Source organism: Cetorhinus maximus, chromosome 13, assembly GCF_964194155.1.
Source record: "Cetorhinus maximus chromosome 13, sCetMax3.hap1.1, whole genome shotgun sequence".
Lineage (NCBI taxonomy): Eukaryota > Metazoa > Chordata > Chondrichthyes > Lamniformes > Cetorhinidae > Cetorhinus > Cetorhinus maximus.
Window position 1 is genome coordinate 101911318 of NC_135891.1, and position 19479 is coordinate 101930796.

At 38.4% G+C, this 19479-nt stretch overlaps 1 protein-coding gene across 7 annotated transcripts in view; it reads right to left on the reverse strand.

Annotated features, from left to right (window-relative positions):
* dot1l (DOT1-like histone H3K79 methyltransferase) overlaps positions 1-19479 on the reverse strand; it is a 113493-nt gene that overhangs the window by 79648 nt on the left and 14366 nt on the right. For all 7 annotated transcript variants that reach the window (XM_078555903.1, XM_078555898.1, XM_078555901.1 and 4 more), the window contains exons 2-7: positions 14195-14238; positions 9572-9646; positions 5008-5071; positions 2255-2483; positions 1888-1982; positions 1753-1815 (exon numbers count right to left, since the gene is read on the reverse strand). In XM_078555903.1, coding sequence (XP_078412029.1) covers positions 1753-1815; positions 1888-1982; positions 2255-2483; positions 5008-5071; positions 9572-9646; positions 14195-14238 — 570 coding nt within the window. The remainder of the gene's footprint in view (positions 1-1752; positions 1816-1887; positions 1983-2254; positions 2484-5007; positions 5072-9571; positions 9647-14194; positions 14239-19479) is intronic.

A 19479-nucleotide genomic window follows, 5' to 3' on the forward strand; every position in this document is an offset into this window, starting at 1 on the left:
GAGTATAATCAGACTGGTCACTCAATGTGCAGATTTTAAAAAATGGCACAAAGAACAAGCGTGTGAAACCACCACAATTGAAACATGGATCTCACTTCCAAGGTTAAACCTAATCGAAAAGAGTGTTTGGTGTCAGCTCAACTTAGCGGGTAGCACTGCTTTCTTTGGGTCAAAAGGTCATAAATTCAAGCGGTACTACAGGCTTGAGTACTTAACTGACATTTCAGTGCAGTACTAAGCGGGCAAAATATTGAGAGAGAGGATGCCATTTTCTAGGCAGGCCATTAAAAAAAAAAGGCCCATTCCACCTGTTCAGGCGGACGCAAAAGACACCTAAAAAGGATCATAAAGATCTCACGGTAACTTAGCTGGCCTTCCTCTTTCAACATTTGCCACCAAAAACATTCTTTGTTCCAGGACCACAAGCTGTGCACAATTCTGGCCATCATGTTTACCTACAAAATGCACCTCAAAAGAAAACTTTTGGTTATTAGGCATTTTAGGATGTTCTACAATCATGGTAAAAGTGTTATTTAAGTACAAGTTTCTTTCAATTTCACAGAGGGGTAAGCAAAGGAAGCTGACACCAAGCTGGGAGGGTGAGATTAGAAAAGGTGTCCAAAGGATAAGTGGAAAATATCAAATAAAATATAAATATTTAAGAGTTAAGAGGGGCTTAAGACTTGGGCATCAGGGTTCCAAAGACAAGATAACTCAGGTGGTTGATGCACATCAGCCATAATCTAATTGAACAGTGAATCAAAATCGTCTGGCTGAATAGCCTATTCCTGTTCCTATGTTCCAAAGACTGTGCAACCAGACTTGGCTATGGGGTGTGTATACAAGGTCAGCATCAGAGGAAATAGCATACTGAAACATGATATAGCTGAGAAGGATTTCAGAAAGTGTGGGAAAGGAGGAACTTGTAGACAAAAATTTTAAATTTAATCCATGGAAGACAGGGAACCATGTAGATTAGTAAGTGTAGGCAAGGGTACAGAATATAGTAGAGCTTATGAGGGGAGGAGGTTGGGAAGTCAGAGAATGGATAGTTTCAGTTGTTGGATAGAGAAAAATAGAGAAGAGGGGATAGTGGAAGAAGAGCACAGGGAAAGGAGAAACTGGGTAGCAACAGAAGTGGAAGAGATGGAGGTAATAAAGCAATGTAGTATACACAGGAACAGAAGGAAATAGTAAAAAACGATAAGAAGGGGGGGGTCATAGTAGAAAGGATAAAGGGTGGAGTACAAAAGACAGGCAGGCGCCAAGTTAGAATGGAAACAACCAAGTGCTCATTTTCCATACATATACCACCAGGAAATTCAATCTGGTTCCAGGCAGTTCCCTTCTCTGCACAACGCCCGACCAAAAGGATGAAAGAGAAAATAGAGCACAGAAACCAAAACAGCAAAGTATGGAAACATACGAACAAGGTTCATGAAACAGCATATAGCTGGCAGAGCACAAGGGAACCTAAGTGACAAAGAAATATAGCCATATCTCACATTTGTGCTGTGTCAGGCCTAGAGTAGACTTCAGGTGAAATGGGGTGGGAGCGCAGGGGTAACTAGACCAGAGCATACATTTACCATGGGACAAATTTGACACCACAACTATGCAACATAGTTATGTTTTAAAGACAGAAAATGCACAGAGGTTTAAAAAAAGAGAAAACATTTTTTGGTAATTTAATTCTAAGAATGAAAAGATTTAAAATGTTTATGTCTGAAGCTTTGCATAAAACAAACTTACTGTGTACTCTCCATATTTCTTCCCATACCATCGCATCCATTTTCTGAACTCTGTGTCCATTGTCTGTGTAGGGCAAAAAACAATTATACTGTGTTTTTTCTTGATTGGGAATTTTTCACAATATTTAGCACTTACCTCTGCATATTTTGCAGGTATCTCTGCCTTCTCTACACCATAGTAATGCTTGCACTGTGTAGCTGCAGCAACTTGCAACACTACTTGACCCACTCCTTGGGGAAAGGAAGAAAGTTATCAATCAATACAACCGTCTACCCAATACAAATGAGTTATACCACCACAACATAATCCAGAATTTCCTATTTTCATATAAATTACTCTATTGCCTTATAAAAACACAACTGTTACACTAATATTCAGGTCAATTGGCTAAACGTCACCTAACATTCTAATTATGAGCTAGGCTTGTCAGTTCAGTTTTTATTCATAATTATTTTTCTATCAATAGCTCAGTAAAACTGGCCAACAAAGTTGAATTTCTTACCACTTCCTAAATCAACAAACGTATCATCTTCAGTCATCTTGATCTCATCAATCATTTGAGCGACTAAATCGAAGGATGTTTCACCATAAACCTCAGGGGAAAAGGGTTCATAGTTGTTCAGTTTCTCTGGGTCAGTCACTGAGTGGTTGTAGACCTGTTGCAGAATATGTCGTAGCAGGCCATTGCAAGGCCGAGTGTTCAGTTTCATAGGCTGTGTCGTCCCTTTCCACTGTATTAAATTGGAGGTATTTTTCAATTAAGCAAACTCAGTTGAGTAAATTGTGTTTCTAACAGCACCCACTTAGCAATTAAATTTGTCGACAACACCACCACCTAAGTGATAGCACAACACAGGGAATCTCAAATAAATTTACAAACCAAAACTATGCACGTAACTTTAAGAATTATATCTGAAATTGATGTTTCATCTAATCCCACCCACTCCCCAATTGCAGAGGCCAATATATTTTTATAGTTAATGATTGCTCCTCATGCGAATTCTCCCCTATTTTACTATCTGTTCTTCAGACGATATTTCCGAGCTTGTTAGCATTGGGAAAATGAAGCAAATGTCATAAGCATTAGGAGAAAAATTTGGTTTTCATTTTACATGGAGCTGTGAAATATCCAGAAAAACCCCATGATACATGGGACATGAAAATTATAGACAATACCCAAACAAGATTTATGAACATAATAATAGGGACATGGTTCCTAACAACATTTTCAAACAGCACTTTCAAGCAATGATACCTAAATTGGTTGATTTTGCAATCAGAGACTACAGGCGCTCACTGCTGACAAAGAAAGCTGCCCACAAAGATGTAGCGATCTCTGTGACGTAGATTTCACTTTGCCCAATGTTAATTTCATTCTGGCGCCAATTATAGAGAATCTCTGGTGCCCAACAAAAATGATACAATCAAACAACTTAAGCAATCAATCACATGGAAAATTCTCAGACAGCAAACCTGGAAGGAACAATCAGGATTCAGCATTCACCTTTTGCAATTTTACAGAAAGTGACATAAGGATTGGGACATACAAGAGACTACAGTAGATGAAAGATAAGATCTCTTTTTTTTTAAATCTATGAAATCTTTAACAGACTGGGGAAATTTGCCATTCTACAAATATAAAATTAGTTGTCAGGGCACATGAGCTTGCTCAGCAAAAATCAAGAACTTAGTACAGCATTAAAAACTCATTTACAACTCAACAAGGCATAACATTTACAAGGCAGTGAGACAAATTGCATAAAAAGTAGAAGTTCAAGTCAAATCAGTGATTTCTAAATGATTTCCATCTTCCAGGGACTTGAATAGTATATACAGTGGAGGAGCAGAGATTCAGTGACAGCAGCGTCTGAATTTCTGCATTTAACTCTGCATATGCAGTCGCCTTAAATTGTCAGTTTCACATAGTAACAGCAGCAAATGACAGCTTCACCATCATTACTGTTGCAAAATCCAGGCCAAGATTTTTTAGAAACAACTTGGAGAAAACCAATAACTTCCATGTCAAAAAGGCACCAAGTGTCCAATTAAGATACTTAGTTTATTGGCATTTAAACAGTTTGTTGGTCTGCGATGCCAATACAAAATAAATTATTGAAGAATTCAATTAATCTTGCCAGCAACCGAGAATTTATTCCCAAATTGAAAATATGTAAGTTTTTGATAAATTGTGTTAATAAGCGTTTCTCTTTCCCTGGGAAAGACAATGAATATTCACAAGAGAATTACCAGTCAAAAGAACTTCAAAAGGAAAACTTATGAGTACCACTATTTTGTACTAATTATAATGGAAGCTGACATTTATAACCAACATTATTTCTTTCAGGAGCCAGAAACTAGAGAAAGTAACCAAGTCTACACCAAGTTATTTTCTAACATGTTTTAATGGATTTCAATATGAGCTGGTAACAATGCTATGAAATTTCGACCATATCTTTAGTACCCAACACTCCCATTCGTTCCCAAATGAAAAGGTAACCCATTTGCTGAAAGCACTCAATGCATGTAAATAAGCCATAAAAGAAGCCAATAAAAGGCCATTTGCACACTCAAAAAATGAACTTCCTATCTTCTGAGCTCCATCATCAACTAGCTCAGCCAAGATGAGACCCTCACTATACAGAAATTGGTGAGCATTGGTGAGCACTGTTGGTTTCTCTGTGGGGCAAAGATGGCCAGTGCAAAAATGTATTGAATCTAAGACCATTTTATTATTTACTTTATTAATACAGGAAGCTAATGAAGTCTTCCTTCCCCTCACTGAGACGCCACTGTTCTGGAACAGCAGGCTGCTCAGCCAGTCAAACACATACCCTATAAGATATTTTGTTTTCTTTTCAATACTTGACATTGGTATATCCTTAGTCGTCTATTTCAGCTGTTTCCTTCTCCCCACTTCCAAATCAAACCAACATTAATAAAATACATTTGGCCACGGTTTCAGACTCAATGCAACACCAGAAATAAAAGTGATCCGGGCTGAGGTACAGACTTGGCACAGGCCAAGTTCAAAGCTCGAAGGCAAGACATCACATTCAAAACCTGGATACAGGCCTCTGTTGGATTCGAGATACATAGAGATACACATCCACACAAACACACACAATACATGTGGATGAGAATACATGAGGAAACTGTAAAATAGAATGAGGACACAAGAACAATTAAGTAGCTTTAAAACATTTTTCTAACACATAATTGCAATACACTATATGTAATTCATACATACATACATACCAACTGCTGAATGCTATCCATTGCCCGGTTGTACTTCTCACATAGCTTCTGCATACTCTCAAAGCTGGAAAAGATCACACTGCCAACTGAGAAAAGCATTCAAAAATGAAAACTTGTAACAAATTTCTTTAATTAATTTTAAGTTATAGCTAATATTCGCAAGTAGCAAGGGAAAATGCTTATATACACCAATGCTGTCATAGTGGAGATCCCCATAGTATTGTCAAAATGTGCTAGGTGTAGAAAATATTTACAATTGACTAAATTTGTATGTACAATTGTATGTATTTATATGTAGCTGCATTTTTTAAATTCTAGGTTTTTCTATACACGAGTAAAATTATTTACAAGTTAAAAAGGACACAAAATTGTCCAAAATACAACATCAAAATTAAACAGTAAGCTGGTGGCAAAATGGAATGTAGTACTATTGACGCATTCCCGTTAATATTGAATGGATTGAAAACCATGTCCCAGATACTAAAACCAAAAGCTCAAAATGGAAAATTTACATACAATCAATTTTTGCAAATAGTTGAGCATCTCATTCAAGGTAGAAAGAACAAACTTATATCATGCCTTCCATCATTTCAGGGTGCTCTAAAACATTTCAGTCAATGAAGTACTTTTGAAGTCTTTTTAAAAATTTATTCAAGGGACATATGCATTGCAAACAATGTCAGTATATATGCCTATTTTTAACTGCCCTCAAGAAGACAGTGATGAGCTGCCTTCTTGAACCGCTGCAGTCCACATGACCATCAGAATGGTTTATAGACCCATGGCAACTTTACAAATAGAGCCATTAGCAATTAGATTCCGAAACCAAATGCATGTATAAACCTAGGAAAAAGCCAGGGAAACAATTTTGTGCAGAGAAACCCATTACGAGTAATTACTGCTGAGGAGAAATCAATACTGGCTTTTCACATTCACACATCTTTCAGTATTAAATAGATTATACAGCACATTAACAGGCTGCTATGATCCCAGTAGAGACCAGTAATGTTTTTATTTTTTATTTTTGAAATCTGATAAACCCAGGCAGTTACTTTAAAAATGAAGCCACAAGATTCACAGTTTAACACAAAAGAATTTTATTTCACAAAAATCAAAGAACATGAATACTAATAATTACACTATCTTACATAGTCAGTTACAGTAAGGATGTTAAAAGTACAATGAACACAGCTACTTATACTTTAAACTCTTAAATTTCCTTTTACACCCATTTGACTTACACCCCCAAAACTTTGGTACTTATCAGAAATTAGTCCAAGTATAGGGTCACGATTTCTTGGGCCTTCCACTTACTTATGGCAAGGTTGTCCCTTTAAATCTCCTCCAACCACCCCCCAATTGTAGACTCCCAGTTTAATACAGGCATCGCTAGTTCTTAAGTCTAGCCACCTCTAGTCATAAGTCTCCCGATTTTAACAATCTTTAACTCTGGAGTCTCTCTCTCTCTCCCCACTCAGGTTGGCTATCCCTGTTAGGAGTCCGTTAAAAAGAGTTTTAAACTCTTTTAGCCAGAGCACACAGAATTTCAATTGAATCCTGCTTGGAAGATATGTTTCCTGCAGCTTGATCTAAAAACTAAAATCATGCTCGAGACCAGAGCCACAGCCAGGAACCTACTCACCCCTATAATGAACTCCTTGTTGATCCATAGCTATTCTTTTGTTTCTCTCCCAGGCAAACTTGGTCACACGATCAGTTACTGGAATCAAGGTGTTTTGCCAGAAATCCACTTTCAAAGAAATCTAGTTCTTAAAGGGACCATCATCCCAACACCAAAATATAGCCAGTTGGCCAAATCATCCATGCCAATGTTTCACCTCCACATAAACCTCCTCCCACTCTTCATCCTATTCCATCGCCATATCATTTTATTCCCTTCTGCCTTGTGCATTTATCAGCTTCCCTTTAAATGCATCTATGCTAGTCTCCTCAACAACTCCCAGGGATTTTACATTTTAACTGCTCTCTGGATAAAAGAGTTTCTCCTAATTTCCTGTTGGATACATAATATTCTTGTATTTATAGTGCTTAGTTTTGGCCTTTCCCCACAAGTGCAAACATTTTTTTTCTATATCAAATCTCATCAACCCTTTCATAACCTTAAAAGATCAATATAAGGTTACCCTACTACATTCCACTTTCCAGAGAAAAGAGCACCAAGTTGTTCAAACTTTGATGGGTATAGCCTACCAACTCTGATATCATTCTTGTTGATCTTTTTTGCAGCTTCTCTAACTCTTTTGCAGAACATGGAAACCAGAACTGTGCACAGTATTCTTAAATGTGGTTTAAGCATGGTTCTAAACAAGTTTATGGTCCTTTGTCGCTACATATCGTGATTTGTTTATCTTTACCTCAAGTTCACTGTGCTCCTCTATTCCATTGGGGCTCTTATTTCTCCAAGAATATGTAGCCTCCTTATTCTTTCTACCCAAATGCATTACCTCATGCTTAGGTATACTAGAATTAATTTACCAATTACCCAAGCAATCTTCAAATTTATTAACGTCTAACAAGTAGTCAAAGTATAGAACTAATTAAAGTCAATTTTCAACTAGGAAAAGATGTGCAAATTTGTATCATCTTAAAAATGTCTTTGACCGGTGGCATTCTGGCAATTACAAGTGAATTTCCACAAATGCAATTTTCAATTAAATTAATGGAAAACCAAAACTACAACCATCTATTTGAATTCAAGTATGTGTTTTGGTCAGAACACAACTGAACTATGTCTGTACATCCTTTCATTTGCTACTGCTGTTATAGGTAGATTAGAATATAAGGGCAGAGGAGTTTGGATTGCAATTTTAAAAATAGTAGATAGATTATCCATTCCACTGAAATGTATGCCGATAAATGGGAGAAACATGATCTTGCCCAAAAAACAAGGTGCAACTTTGAAGTTTTCAACAATACTGAAACCAAATTAAGTTAAAAAGTGTAAACAACAAACTAGCCAGTGATGGCGAAATAAATGTGCACTATTTAGGAACGGGGCAGAATGAGCATACAGCATCATAGCGGTTATGTGACCAGACTAATAATCCATAGGATGTGACTTCAAATGCAACCATGGATATTGAGAATTTGAATTCAGTTTTAAAAGTTTGAAAAAGTGACCATTAAGCTATCAGACTATGAAAAAAAAACTGGTTCACTGATTCATTAACGCCCTTAAAGGAAAAAAATCTGTTGTCTTCTACCCTGTCTGGCCTACATGTGACTCCACTCAACATGGTTGACCTTTAACTACCTATCAAGCCTCAATTGCATCAAATGGCTATCATTGGTTCAGTGATTGAAAATGCTTCTCAGAAGCATTTAGGGATGGCTACTAATTACCGACCTTGACAGTGATGCCTACATTTCACAAATGAATTTTTTTAAACTTAAACTTAGTTTGGTCAGGATAACCTAACCTTTCCAGCTTTGACGCTGTCTAAAATATCAGTGTTTAATATGGCTTGCTCGATAGCTTAATTCTACATACACCATTCATGATTACATAAGTGTATTGTTGCAACACCCATATATGTATGTGTCCATGTTCCAAGCCCCTGAACACATTGTTCCCATCCTCAATAAAAAAAAGACTTACACAAGTTAGTTTGTTATCCAGCACAGAAGTCATCTTAAAATGATTCTAGAGTCTTCCACCTCACTCCACTTTCTCCTGTTAAAGTTCCTTGACATTGACAAACTATTACATGCAGAGCTTCAATGACTCAGTGTGCACAGTCATGCCCTCGCCCAAATAAAGACAAATAAGCTATCAGAGCATTACAAATTTCACTTCACATCATTGTTGACAGAAATAAAAAGCTTTTAGCCAAATCTAGCATAGAATCAAACCAGGATTTATAATTAAATGGCTCATTTGTACATTTGTTCAATCCCAGTACCATTGGCACTTCTTCCCCTACCCAATGCATCCAGTGTGGACCCACACTGCCTTAAAAATGAAGCAAGCATATTTTACATTAATAGTTTACATTCTCTTCATCGGCTTCTATGCAATTACCTTCACTCTATAAAAATATCTAACAGCCGAAATGATTTGCCACTGCCTTCAAAGGAAACATCAATACGCAATCGTGAAATATACACTGGACATTTTAATTGTAGGGACACTAGATTTTATCATTCTTAATGCTCAGGACTCAACACCAATTTTAGCCGTCAGTTTAGTAAACAAAGATGTTTCAAATCAGAGAACGCTCACAAAATTGTTTATCAAGCACTAGGCACACTACAGTTAAACAAGGACACAATAAGCTCAGACCTTCAACTCTGTTTCCTCAATTTACAGCTTTAAATAGTCATTCCTTACATGGGATAAATTGAACTCTTTTTTGAATATCTTACAACATAGATATTTGAAATTTGTTCAAGAGCCTTCATTTCTCTAATTTTCCCAGTACTCCTAAACTAGGGATGATTTCTAAATTGTTTACTCTTTCATTGTAATGATGATTTTAAAATGAAACTGCTTTGTGTTCATAAAACTCATTACAATTATTAATAAAGCATCAATACATCTTACCATTTGGTATCATAGTCCACTAGCACATAGTTTTCCATAGCAAGTTTAAGATCAGGGACCTCTTCACAAACCCATCTGAAATAAATTCAAACATAGTTTATGGAAAATCAGAGGTTGAATGACTATCATTCCTTCTTGGCCACCATTTTTATAAAGTACATTCTCACTAATGCCAACATTTTTTCTTAAACCAGGAAAACAAAGCTAAATTTCCTTAAAACAGCCAAGATAAAATACAAAGCAAAATCATAGTCAAACTGCACAATCTCAAAGCGACATGGCAGAAAAAGAAGATCTAGCAAGTTGAGGTCTTTTGATGTTATCAAGCATTGAATGCCCAATTCATACTATATCGAACAGCCAAGTGTCAGCATAGATTAGGTGTATTCAACTTCTGGAGGGGGGCTGGAACCTACAGCCTTTGGAACTCGATTCGAATCTTAGAGCTGACTGCAACCCAGCATCTCAAGCTATGTAACCAGTTATGTGCTAATTTCAATTAATATTCTGGATGGACTATAATTACCTGCAAAATTGCTCTAAAGTCCATTTGAATAATTCAGATTGGAAGCTTGGTTCAGAAGCCTGGAAAGAAGGCGCCATGAGGGGTGAAATTATAGAAATACGTAAGATGGAAACTAGGTGGAATAATTAAATCTAGAATACTACTATAAATTAGTCTGTGGGGTTAGGACATGGGGACAGGCAAATGGTTCCTTTGAGATTGATATCAAGAAGTAGTTCCTACTGCAAATGAACAAATGGACTTCCAGGTGGAGTGGATAAAGTGAAAACTCTAGACTTTATAAACAAAAAAAAATAGCAAAAATTGGACAGGTCCTTTCTAGATGAATTCAAGTGGACTGAATGGCTTTCCTCATCTGTATGGATCTTATGAAATGCCATCAAGGCCAAGTGTCTGGAGCAAAGACAGGATACAAGCAAGCATTCTGCTACCAGAGCACTCAAATGTTCTCTAGCTGTTTAGGAAGAGGCATTTATAAATTAGAGTTTAGATATGGCTTCCTCACACTGGAAACAATCCAAATGGGAAGCAAAGGAATGACTTGCATTTATACAACACCTCCTACAACCTCAAGACCTCCTAAAGTGCTTTACGGACATATGAGTTAAGAGGAGTGGTGGGCCACTCGAGCCAGCTCCAACATTCAATATCATGGCTGATCTAATTATAACCTCAACTTCACATTCCTGCCTGCCCCCCATAACCTTTCTCCCCCCTTGCTTATCAAGAATCTATATGCTTCTGCCTTAAAGATATTCAAAGATTCTGCCTCAACCTTTTAAGCAAGGAAATTCCAGTCTCACAGCCCTCAGAAAAAAATTCTCATCTGTCTTAAATGAGTGACCCCTTATCTTTAAACAGTGACCCCTAGTTCTAGATTCTCCCACAAGGGGAAACATTCTTTCCACATCCACCCTGTCAAGACCCCTCAGGATCTTAAAGGTTTCAAGCAAGTCGTCTCTTACTCTTAACTCCAATGGGTACAAGCCTAGCCTGTCGAGCCTTTCTGCATAAGACAACCCACCTATTTCAGGTATTAGTCTAGTAAACCTTCTCTGATTTACACCTTTCCTTAAATAAGACGACCAATACAGTAGACAGTACCCCAGATGTGGTCTCACCAATGCCCTGTATAACTGAAGTATAACCTCACTACTCTGGTATTCAATTCCGCTCACAATAAATGATAACATTCTATTAGCTTTACTAATTACTTGCTGCAACTGCATACTAGCCTTTTGCAATTCACACACTAAGAGATCCAGGTCCCTCCGAATCTCAGTGCTCTGCAATCTCTATTTAGATAATATGCTTTTTTATTATTCCTGCCAAAATGGACATCCTCACATTTTCCCCACAGTATACACCATTTGCCAGGTCTTTGCCCACTCATCTAACCCATCTATATCCTTTTGTAGCCTCTTCATGTCCTCTTCACAACTTACTTTCCTTCCATCAGCAAATTTGGCAACCATACCATTGGTCCCTTCATCCAAATAATTTATGTAAAGAGTTGAGGCCTCAGCACTGATCCCTGGGGCACACCACTCATCACACCATGCCAACCAGAAAATGGCCCATTTATGCCTACTCTGCTTCCTGTTGGCAACCAATCTTCTATTCACACTAATATGCTACCCCCTACACCATGAGCTTCTATTTTCCACAATAACTTTTGATGAGGCACTTTACCAAATGCCTTTTGAAACTCTAAGTATGGTACATCCACCGGTTCCCCTTTATCCACAGCACATTACTTTTTCAAAGAGCTCCAATAAATTGGTTAAATGTGATTTCCCTTTCACACGACCATGATGACTCTACCTGATTACTTTGAATTTATCTAAGTACCCTGTTATAACGTCTTTAATAATAGCTAACATTTTCCCTATGACAGGTGTTAAGCTAACTGGCCTATAGTTTCCTGTTTTCTGTCTCCATCCCTTTTTGAATAAAGGAGTTACATTAGCCAGTTTCCAATATGATGGAACCTTGCCCGAATCTAGGGAATTTGGAAAATTGAAATCAAGGCATCAACTAACTCACTAGCCACTTTTTTTTTTAGACCTTAGGGTGAAATCCATCAGGACCCGGGGACTTAAATTGTCGGGGCTGTAGGTTGACAAGTACCACTTCCCTGGTGATTGTAATTTGAGTTCGTCCCTCTCTTTCAATTCCTGATTTACAATTATTTCTGGCATATTACTTGTATCCTTGATAGTAAAGAACAATACAAAATACCTGTTCAATTCATCTGCAATCTCTTTATTTTCCATTATTAATTCCCCAGACTCACTTTCTAAAGGACCAATGCTCACTTTGTTAACTCTTTTTTTTTAAATATCTATAGAAACTCTTACTGTCTTTATATTCCTAGCTAGCTTTCTCTCATACTCTAATTTTTCCCTCATTAATCTTTGAATCATCCTTTGCTGTTTTATATTCTGTCCAATCTTCTGACCTGCCACCCAGCTTTGCACAATTATGTGCTTTTTCTTTAAGTTTGATACTGTCTTTAACTTTTTTTAGCTAACCATGGATGGTGGGTCCTCCCACTGGAATCTTTCTTTCTCGTTGGAACATATCTATTCTGTGAATTCTGAAATACCCCGTTAAACGTCTGACACTGCATCTCCATTGACCTATCCCTAATTTGCCAGTTCACTTTTGCTAGCTCTGCTTTCATGCCCTCATAATTGCTTTTAAAGTTTAAAATGCTAGTCTTAGTTCCACTCTTCTCTCCTTCAAACTGAATGTAAAATTCAATCATATTATGATCACTGCTAACTAGGGGTGCCTTCATTATGAGATCATTAATTAATCCTATCTCGTTGCACAATATGAGATCTAGCATATCCTGCTCCCTGGCTGGCTCCAGAACTTGATCTCAGAAGCTTTCCCAAAAACATTCTATTAATGTGTCATCGACGCTATCTTTGCCCATCTGATTATTCCAGTCTATATGTAGGTTAAAATGCCCCATGACAATTGCCATAACTGTGTTAAGCTTCCGCTATTTCTTCTTTGAAACCCCTTCCTATCATGTTAGGTAGCCTGAACACCACTCCTACAAGCAACTTTTTGCCTTTATCATTCCTCATCTCTACCCAAGCCGCTTCTATATCAGCTTTTTTGAACTTAGGTCACCCTCTCTATTGTGCTAATGTCCTCTTTAATGAGCAAAGCCACCCCTTCTAAATAGTAGTGTCTTAAAATAACTAATTGATGCTACCATTGTACAGCTGCACAGTGACCACTGAACTGAGAACTGACCCTTAAGCACCAGTTTTAATATATTTTTGTGAAGAAAACACCGATAGAGAATGTGCATTAAAGGAACAAGTTTACTGAATATGTGCCAGTGCATACTGACTCTTGAGCTTATGGGAACTGTAGGCACTGATCAGTGACTGCAAAGACATGAGTTAGTCCAGGAAAGAATACGTTTGTGAAAATATTATCTTCTAATTTGAAGTTTGTGTAGGTCAAGAGGAACTGGTCGGTATGTGGGGGTGCAGAGCCAGGACAATAAATTCACATGGTTGAAAAGCAATTGTGTGCAACAGGAAAGAAATGTATGTTAAGATAAGAAAAATAAAGAATTATGCCAATCTCATTAGCTCAAGAGAAAAGGAGCTCATTAGTGCAGGATTCTGCTTATTAACAAAGTTATTGATATGGTATTAGTTTCTTTATAATTACTTATATGGAATCATTTTAAACTTCTGGTATAATCATGAAATGTAGCTACATGCCAACTGTCATGTAGCAAGTGTCTAAGAAAGGTATAAAAATGCAGCAAATTTTAATAATTTGGATTTGAAGATTTGAACAACCGAAATACTGGACCGCAAAAATGTAACAAGTCCCCAATATCAGTGGCCACTATGGCTGGATATATTATTTATGTATATGCTTAAATACAAGAGCATTTACGAGATATTAGGTAAATCTGAGCAGTTAACTTTTATGAACATTGTCAGAATACCTAATTATAAACAAAGATATCTAACAATAAAAAAAGAGGCAATATGTAAAAAAGAAAATACAAAACACATTGACCAACAAAACCAATAGAACTGAACTTCTGTTCTTACCGGATGGTTTCGATAATTTCATGAGCAGCATCATGGTGTTTGTCCTGAAAGGGCAAATGGTACATACAGCTCTGTTAAAACAGTGTGTAAGAAATGAAAGTCCTCCAGAGAAAAAAATGGTACATTGTACATCTACTTAATAGAAACAGACTCTTATATCATCAACTGGATATAGAGTGAACTACAGATGTACACATCATTTAGAGACTTTAAATCAAGATAGCTAAGTCTAAATCTGCCTCAAGAACTCTAAGCGCCCACCAATAGTTAGACCAGTGCATTGATGACAGTAATGGAAACATACGAAAAAGAGCAGGCTATTCAACTTCTCAAGCCTGCACCAGCATTCAACTGGATGATTTCATGGTTGATTTGTAATTCGGCGCTACCTAACACCCTTGGACCCATAACCCTCATAGGAACATGGACTTAGGAGCAGGAGTGGGCCATTCAACTCTTCAAGCCTGCTGCACCATAAGGTCATGGCTGATCTGGTTGTAGTCTCTACTCCACTTTCCTGTCTGCCCCCCATAATCCTCGAGTCCTCTGTCTATCAAAAAGATATCTAACTCAGCCTTTAATAGATTCAATGACCTAGCCTCCACTGCTTTCTGTGAAAGACAATTCCACTTACTAATAATCCTCAGAGGAAAGATTTCTCCTCATCCCAGTCTTAAAGGGGAGCCCTCTTAATCTTAAACTGTGTCCCCTAGTTCTAGTTACACCCACAAGAGGAAACAACCTTCTGGTATCCACCCTATAAGATCCTGAGAGGACTTGATATATGTTTCAATCAGATCATCTCTCATTCTTCTAAACTCTAATGGGCATAAGTTCAACCTTTCATCATAAGCCCTTCATCTCAGGAATGAGTTGAATGAGTTTTCTCTGAACTGCTCCGAATATAATTTATCCTTTTTCAAATAAAGAGACAAAAACTGTACACAGTACTCCAGATGAGGTCTCACGAAGGCCCTGTACAGCTGCAGTGAAACTTCCCTCCTTATATATTCCATTCCCCTCGCAATAAATGCCAGCATTCTATTTGCCTTCCTAGTAACATGCTGTACTTGCATTCTATCTTTGTGATCCATATACCAGGACACCCAGATTCCTCTACACCAATTTCTGCAATCTTTATCCATTTAAATAGTATACTGCTTTTCTAATCTTCCTGCCAAAATGGACATTTTCCCCACACTGTATTCAATCTGCCAATTTTTTCCCCCACTCACTTAACCTATCTATATCCCTTTGTCAACTTTTTACCTCTTTTTGCCAACTTACTTTCCTATCTTGGTGTTATCTGCAAATTTAGCTACTATACATTTGGCCCCTTCATCCAAGTCATTGGTATAGGTTGTAAATAGTCGAGGCCCCAGCACTGATCCCACTGGCACTCCACTAGTTCGAGCTTGCCAGCCCGAAGACGACCCATTTATCCGTTAGCTTCCTGTTCCTGTTAGCTAACCAATCTTTTATCCACGTTAACATGATACCCCCTACACCATGTTCTCTTATCTTGTGTAGCAACCTTTGATGTGGAACTTCATCAAACACCTTCTAGAAATCTAAGTACACCACATCTACAAGTTCCCCTTTCTCCACCTTGCTTATTACTTTCTCAGAGAGCTCCAATAAATTATTTAAATACCATTTCCCTTTCACAAAATCATGTTAACCCTGCTTAATCCCATTATGATTTTTAAAGTATCCTGCTTTAACTTCCTGAATAATGATTCTAACAATTTCCCTGTGACAGCTGTAAAAGTATATTAATCTCAGTATTCCAAAATTTCAATTGATCTAACACAGCCTTTTGGAGGCTGGGGGAATTAGGAGTTAAGGTTTTGCAATATCATTTTTGTGAAAAGGTGCTTCCGTATTTCAATCCTAAATGGCCAGATCTAACTTTGATTGTGCATAGAGGTGTGAGTTTAATCACTTGGATCCAAGAAAGACACATTGTAATATTATCCTAATGATGAGAGACTAGAAACTGTGAAGGAGGAACAGGATTTGGGTGTCCAGCTACATATATCACTGATGCCTAGTGCATGAGTATGAAAAATCATCAAAAAGGCTGAATGTTACCCTTTATCTCAATGGAACTGAACACCATGGAAAGGAAGCGATGCTTCATTTGTACAGAGCCTTGGTCAGATTTCATCAGGAGCTCTGCATTCAGACTTTGGCAATGCACCTCAGGAAATATATTTTGGATTTGGACTAGAGCATATTACAGATTCACCAGAATGATGCTAGAGCTCAAAATGATTATGAAGACTTGTATAAATTTGGGTTGTATCCTTGAGTTTAGAATATTGAGGAGTGATCTACTGAAGACATTTAAAATAAGAGACTTGACTTATTAGATACAGAGAAGTAATCCTTTGGGAGAATCTAGAACAAGGAAGCCCTTGTCCTTCTAGGTGGTAGCAGTTATGGGTTTGGAAGGTGCTAAGAAGTCTTGGGAAGTTCCTGCAGTGCATCTTGTAGGTGGTACACTGCTGCCAGTGTGTGTCAGTGGTGGAGGGAGTGAATGTTTGTGGGTGGGCTTTGTCCTGGATGGTTGCGAGCTTCTTGAGTGTTGTTGGAGCTGCACTCATCCAGGCAAGTGGAGAGTATCCCATCACACTCCACACGCCTTGGAGATATGGACAGGCTTTGGGGGTCAGGAGGCAAGTTACTCTCAACAGGATCCCTAGCCGTTGACCTGCTGTTGTAGCCATGTATTGATATGGCCAGTCCAGTTCAGTTTCTGGTCAATGGTAACCCACCAGGATGTTGCTAGTGGGGGAAATCAGTGATGGTAATGCTGTTTAATGTCAAGGGGTGATGGTTAGATTCTCTCTTGGAGATGCTCATTGCCTGGCACTTCTGTACCGGTGATGTTACTTGCCACTTGTCAGCACAAGCCTGGATATTGTCCAGGTCTTGTTGCATTTGGACACGCACTGCTTCAGCATTTGAAATGTCACAAATGGTGCTGAACATTGTGCAATCAATCAGCAGCGAACATCCCCAGAACCTTTTGATCGAGTAAAGCTCATTCATGAAGCAGCTGAAGATGCTTGTGCCTAGGCTACTACCCTGAGGAACTCTTGAAGAGATGTGCTGGAACGGAGATGGCTGACCTCCAAACACCATAACCATCTTCCTTTGTGCTGGGTAGACTCCAACCAGCAGAGAGTTTTCCCCGATTCCCATTGACTCCAGTTTTGCTAGGGCTCCTTGATGCCATACTCCATAAAATGGTGCCTTGACATCAAATGGCAGTCACACTGCCTCACTGGTACAGCAGGCAATTAGGAAGGCAATGGTATGTTAGCCTTTAATACAAAAAGAAGTCTTGCTCTAATTATATAGAGCCTTGGTGAGACCACACCAAGAGTGCCTTGTACAATTTTGGTCTCCTTACCCAAGAAAAATACACTTGCCTTGGGAGGAAATCAACAAAGGTTCACTGTACTGATTCCTGGGATGAGGGTTTGTCCTTTGAGAAGAGTTTGAATCGACTAGGCCTATTATGATTCCCATGGAGGCCAACAAACCAAATAAACGAATTTACCAAACAATCCCAATGAAAAAAAAATGGACGAGATTTCACTTTTAATAAAGTTTTTTCTTTATAAAACCAAAGTCAACATAAACATGAATTCACAGGCATCTCACAGTCAATATACGACAAATTATACATAAAATAGCAGATACAAAAGGTAGATCTCACTGATTTGCTAGGCAGTCCACTCAGCATATATGACATTAATTTCAGCCGCAAAGTCTTTCAAAACTCTGAACTTCCTCAGGTAGAAGTCCAGCTCCTTTTTCAAAAAACGTTTTAGCCAATTCTCATCAACACAGCTCCCCTTCAGAGTTCCACGGGCATGGTCTTCACCAAAATGGCACACTTTTTTCAAAAACTCCTCAATTCTGATCACAATGGTCTTGATGGTGTGGATCCATCAGCGTATGTTTATCCAAATCCTCACAGGCAACACCCATGGCTGCTTCTGGTCTACTTGTTCCTTTAAAATAACAAACAGCAGCAGTGTCCTTATTTTTTCCTTATCTCTGCTCCCAGATCCAGCCTTCATGCTCATTTCTTTTAAAACTGCACTACAACTGCCCCCTTGCAAAGCCTGGTCACTTGGCCCTGTTTTCATGACACTCCCAGGGTCACGCTAGCCCATTTTTACACCCATCCCCAAGGTCACAACTGCATGCTTAGCATGAGCTACCAGAAATTCCAGCAGGTCTCACAAGGCAAAGGTCAATGCCAGACCAAGTCCATAGCCCAAAACCTGCGCTATCACCCCAGGCCCATAACTGCCAGGCCTAGTTCAGCAGCTCCAGCTCTCTGACAACTCTAGCTTTTAACAGAGTGAAAGCAGTCCTGCCAAAAGCTATCATTCTGACAGCACTTGCTCTGTAGCCTCCACACACAACAACTTTGCACAAAAAGGCTCTAGCTCCAGCCCGCCAGATGCCATCACACCACATTCCCTAAAATTAGGAAGAACGAGGGGTAATCCCAATGAAGCCTATAAAATTCTCAAGGGACTTAACAGGGTAGATGCTCAGAGGATATTTCCCTTGGCTGGGGGGTCCAGAACCAGGGGGTCAGTCTCAGAATAAGGGATTGGGCATTTAGGGCTGAGGTGAGGAGAAATTTCTTAATTCAAAGGATTGTGAATCTCTGGAATTCTCGACACTTTAGAGGGCTATGGTTATTCAGTATATTCAAGTAAGAGGCTGAGACACTTTTTGGTGCTAAGGGAATTAAGGAATATGCAGATGGTGCCGGAAGAAGAGGAGTGCAGGAAGAAGTTGAGGTAGAAGATCATCCATGATTGTATTGAATAACTGAGCAGGACCAACTCCTGCTCTTATTTCCTATGTAACGTTCTTATTAAGTTCTATAATTTCCTCACCACAGTCTCACTTATATAAATAGAATATGTCCCTCTCATTACCTTAATTTTAACATTTACATATTCCGTTAGTACACTGTCCTCTTTCGCCACTGTGAAAGCCAGTAAAAAGTACTCATTTAATAAGTCTGCCATTTCTTTATTACCCATTATTGTACAATGTGCCTTTAATGGGCCCACATTTATCCATTAATAAATATATTTAGGAATAGCCTTTAACTGTTGGCTTTGACATCCATAAGAATATAAGAAATAGAAGCAGACCATACAGCCTTTTGAGCTTGGACCACCATTCAACATGATAATGGCTGATCTTCTGCCTCCACTCTTTCCCACCCCCCCGCCAACATC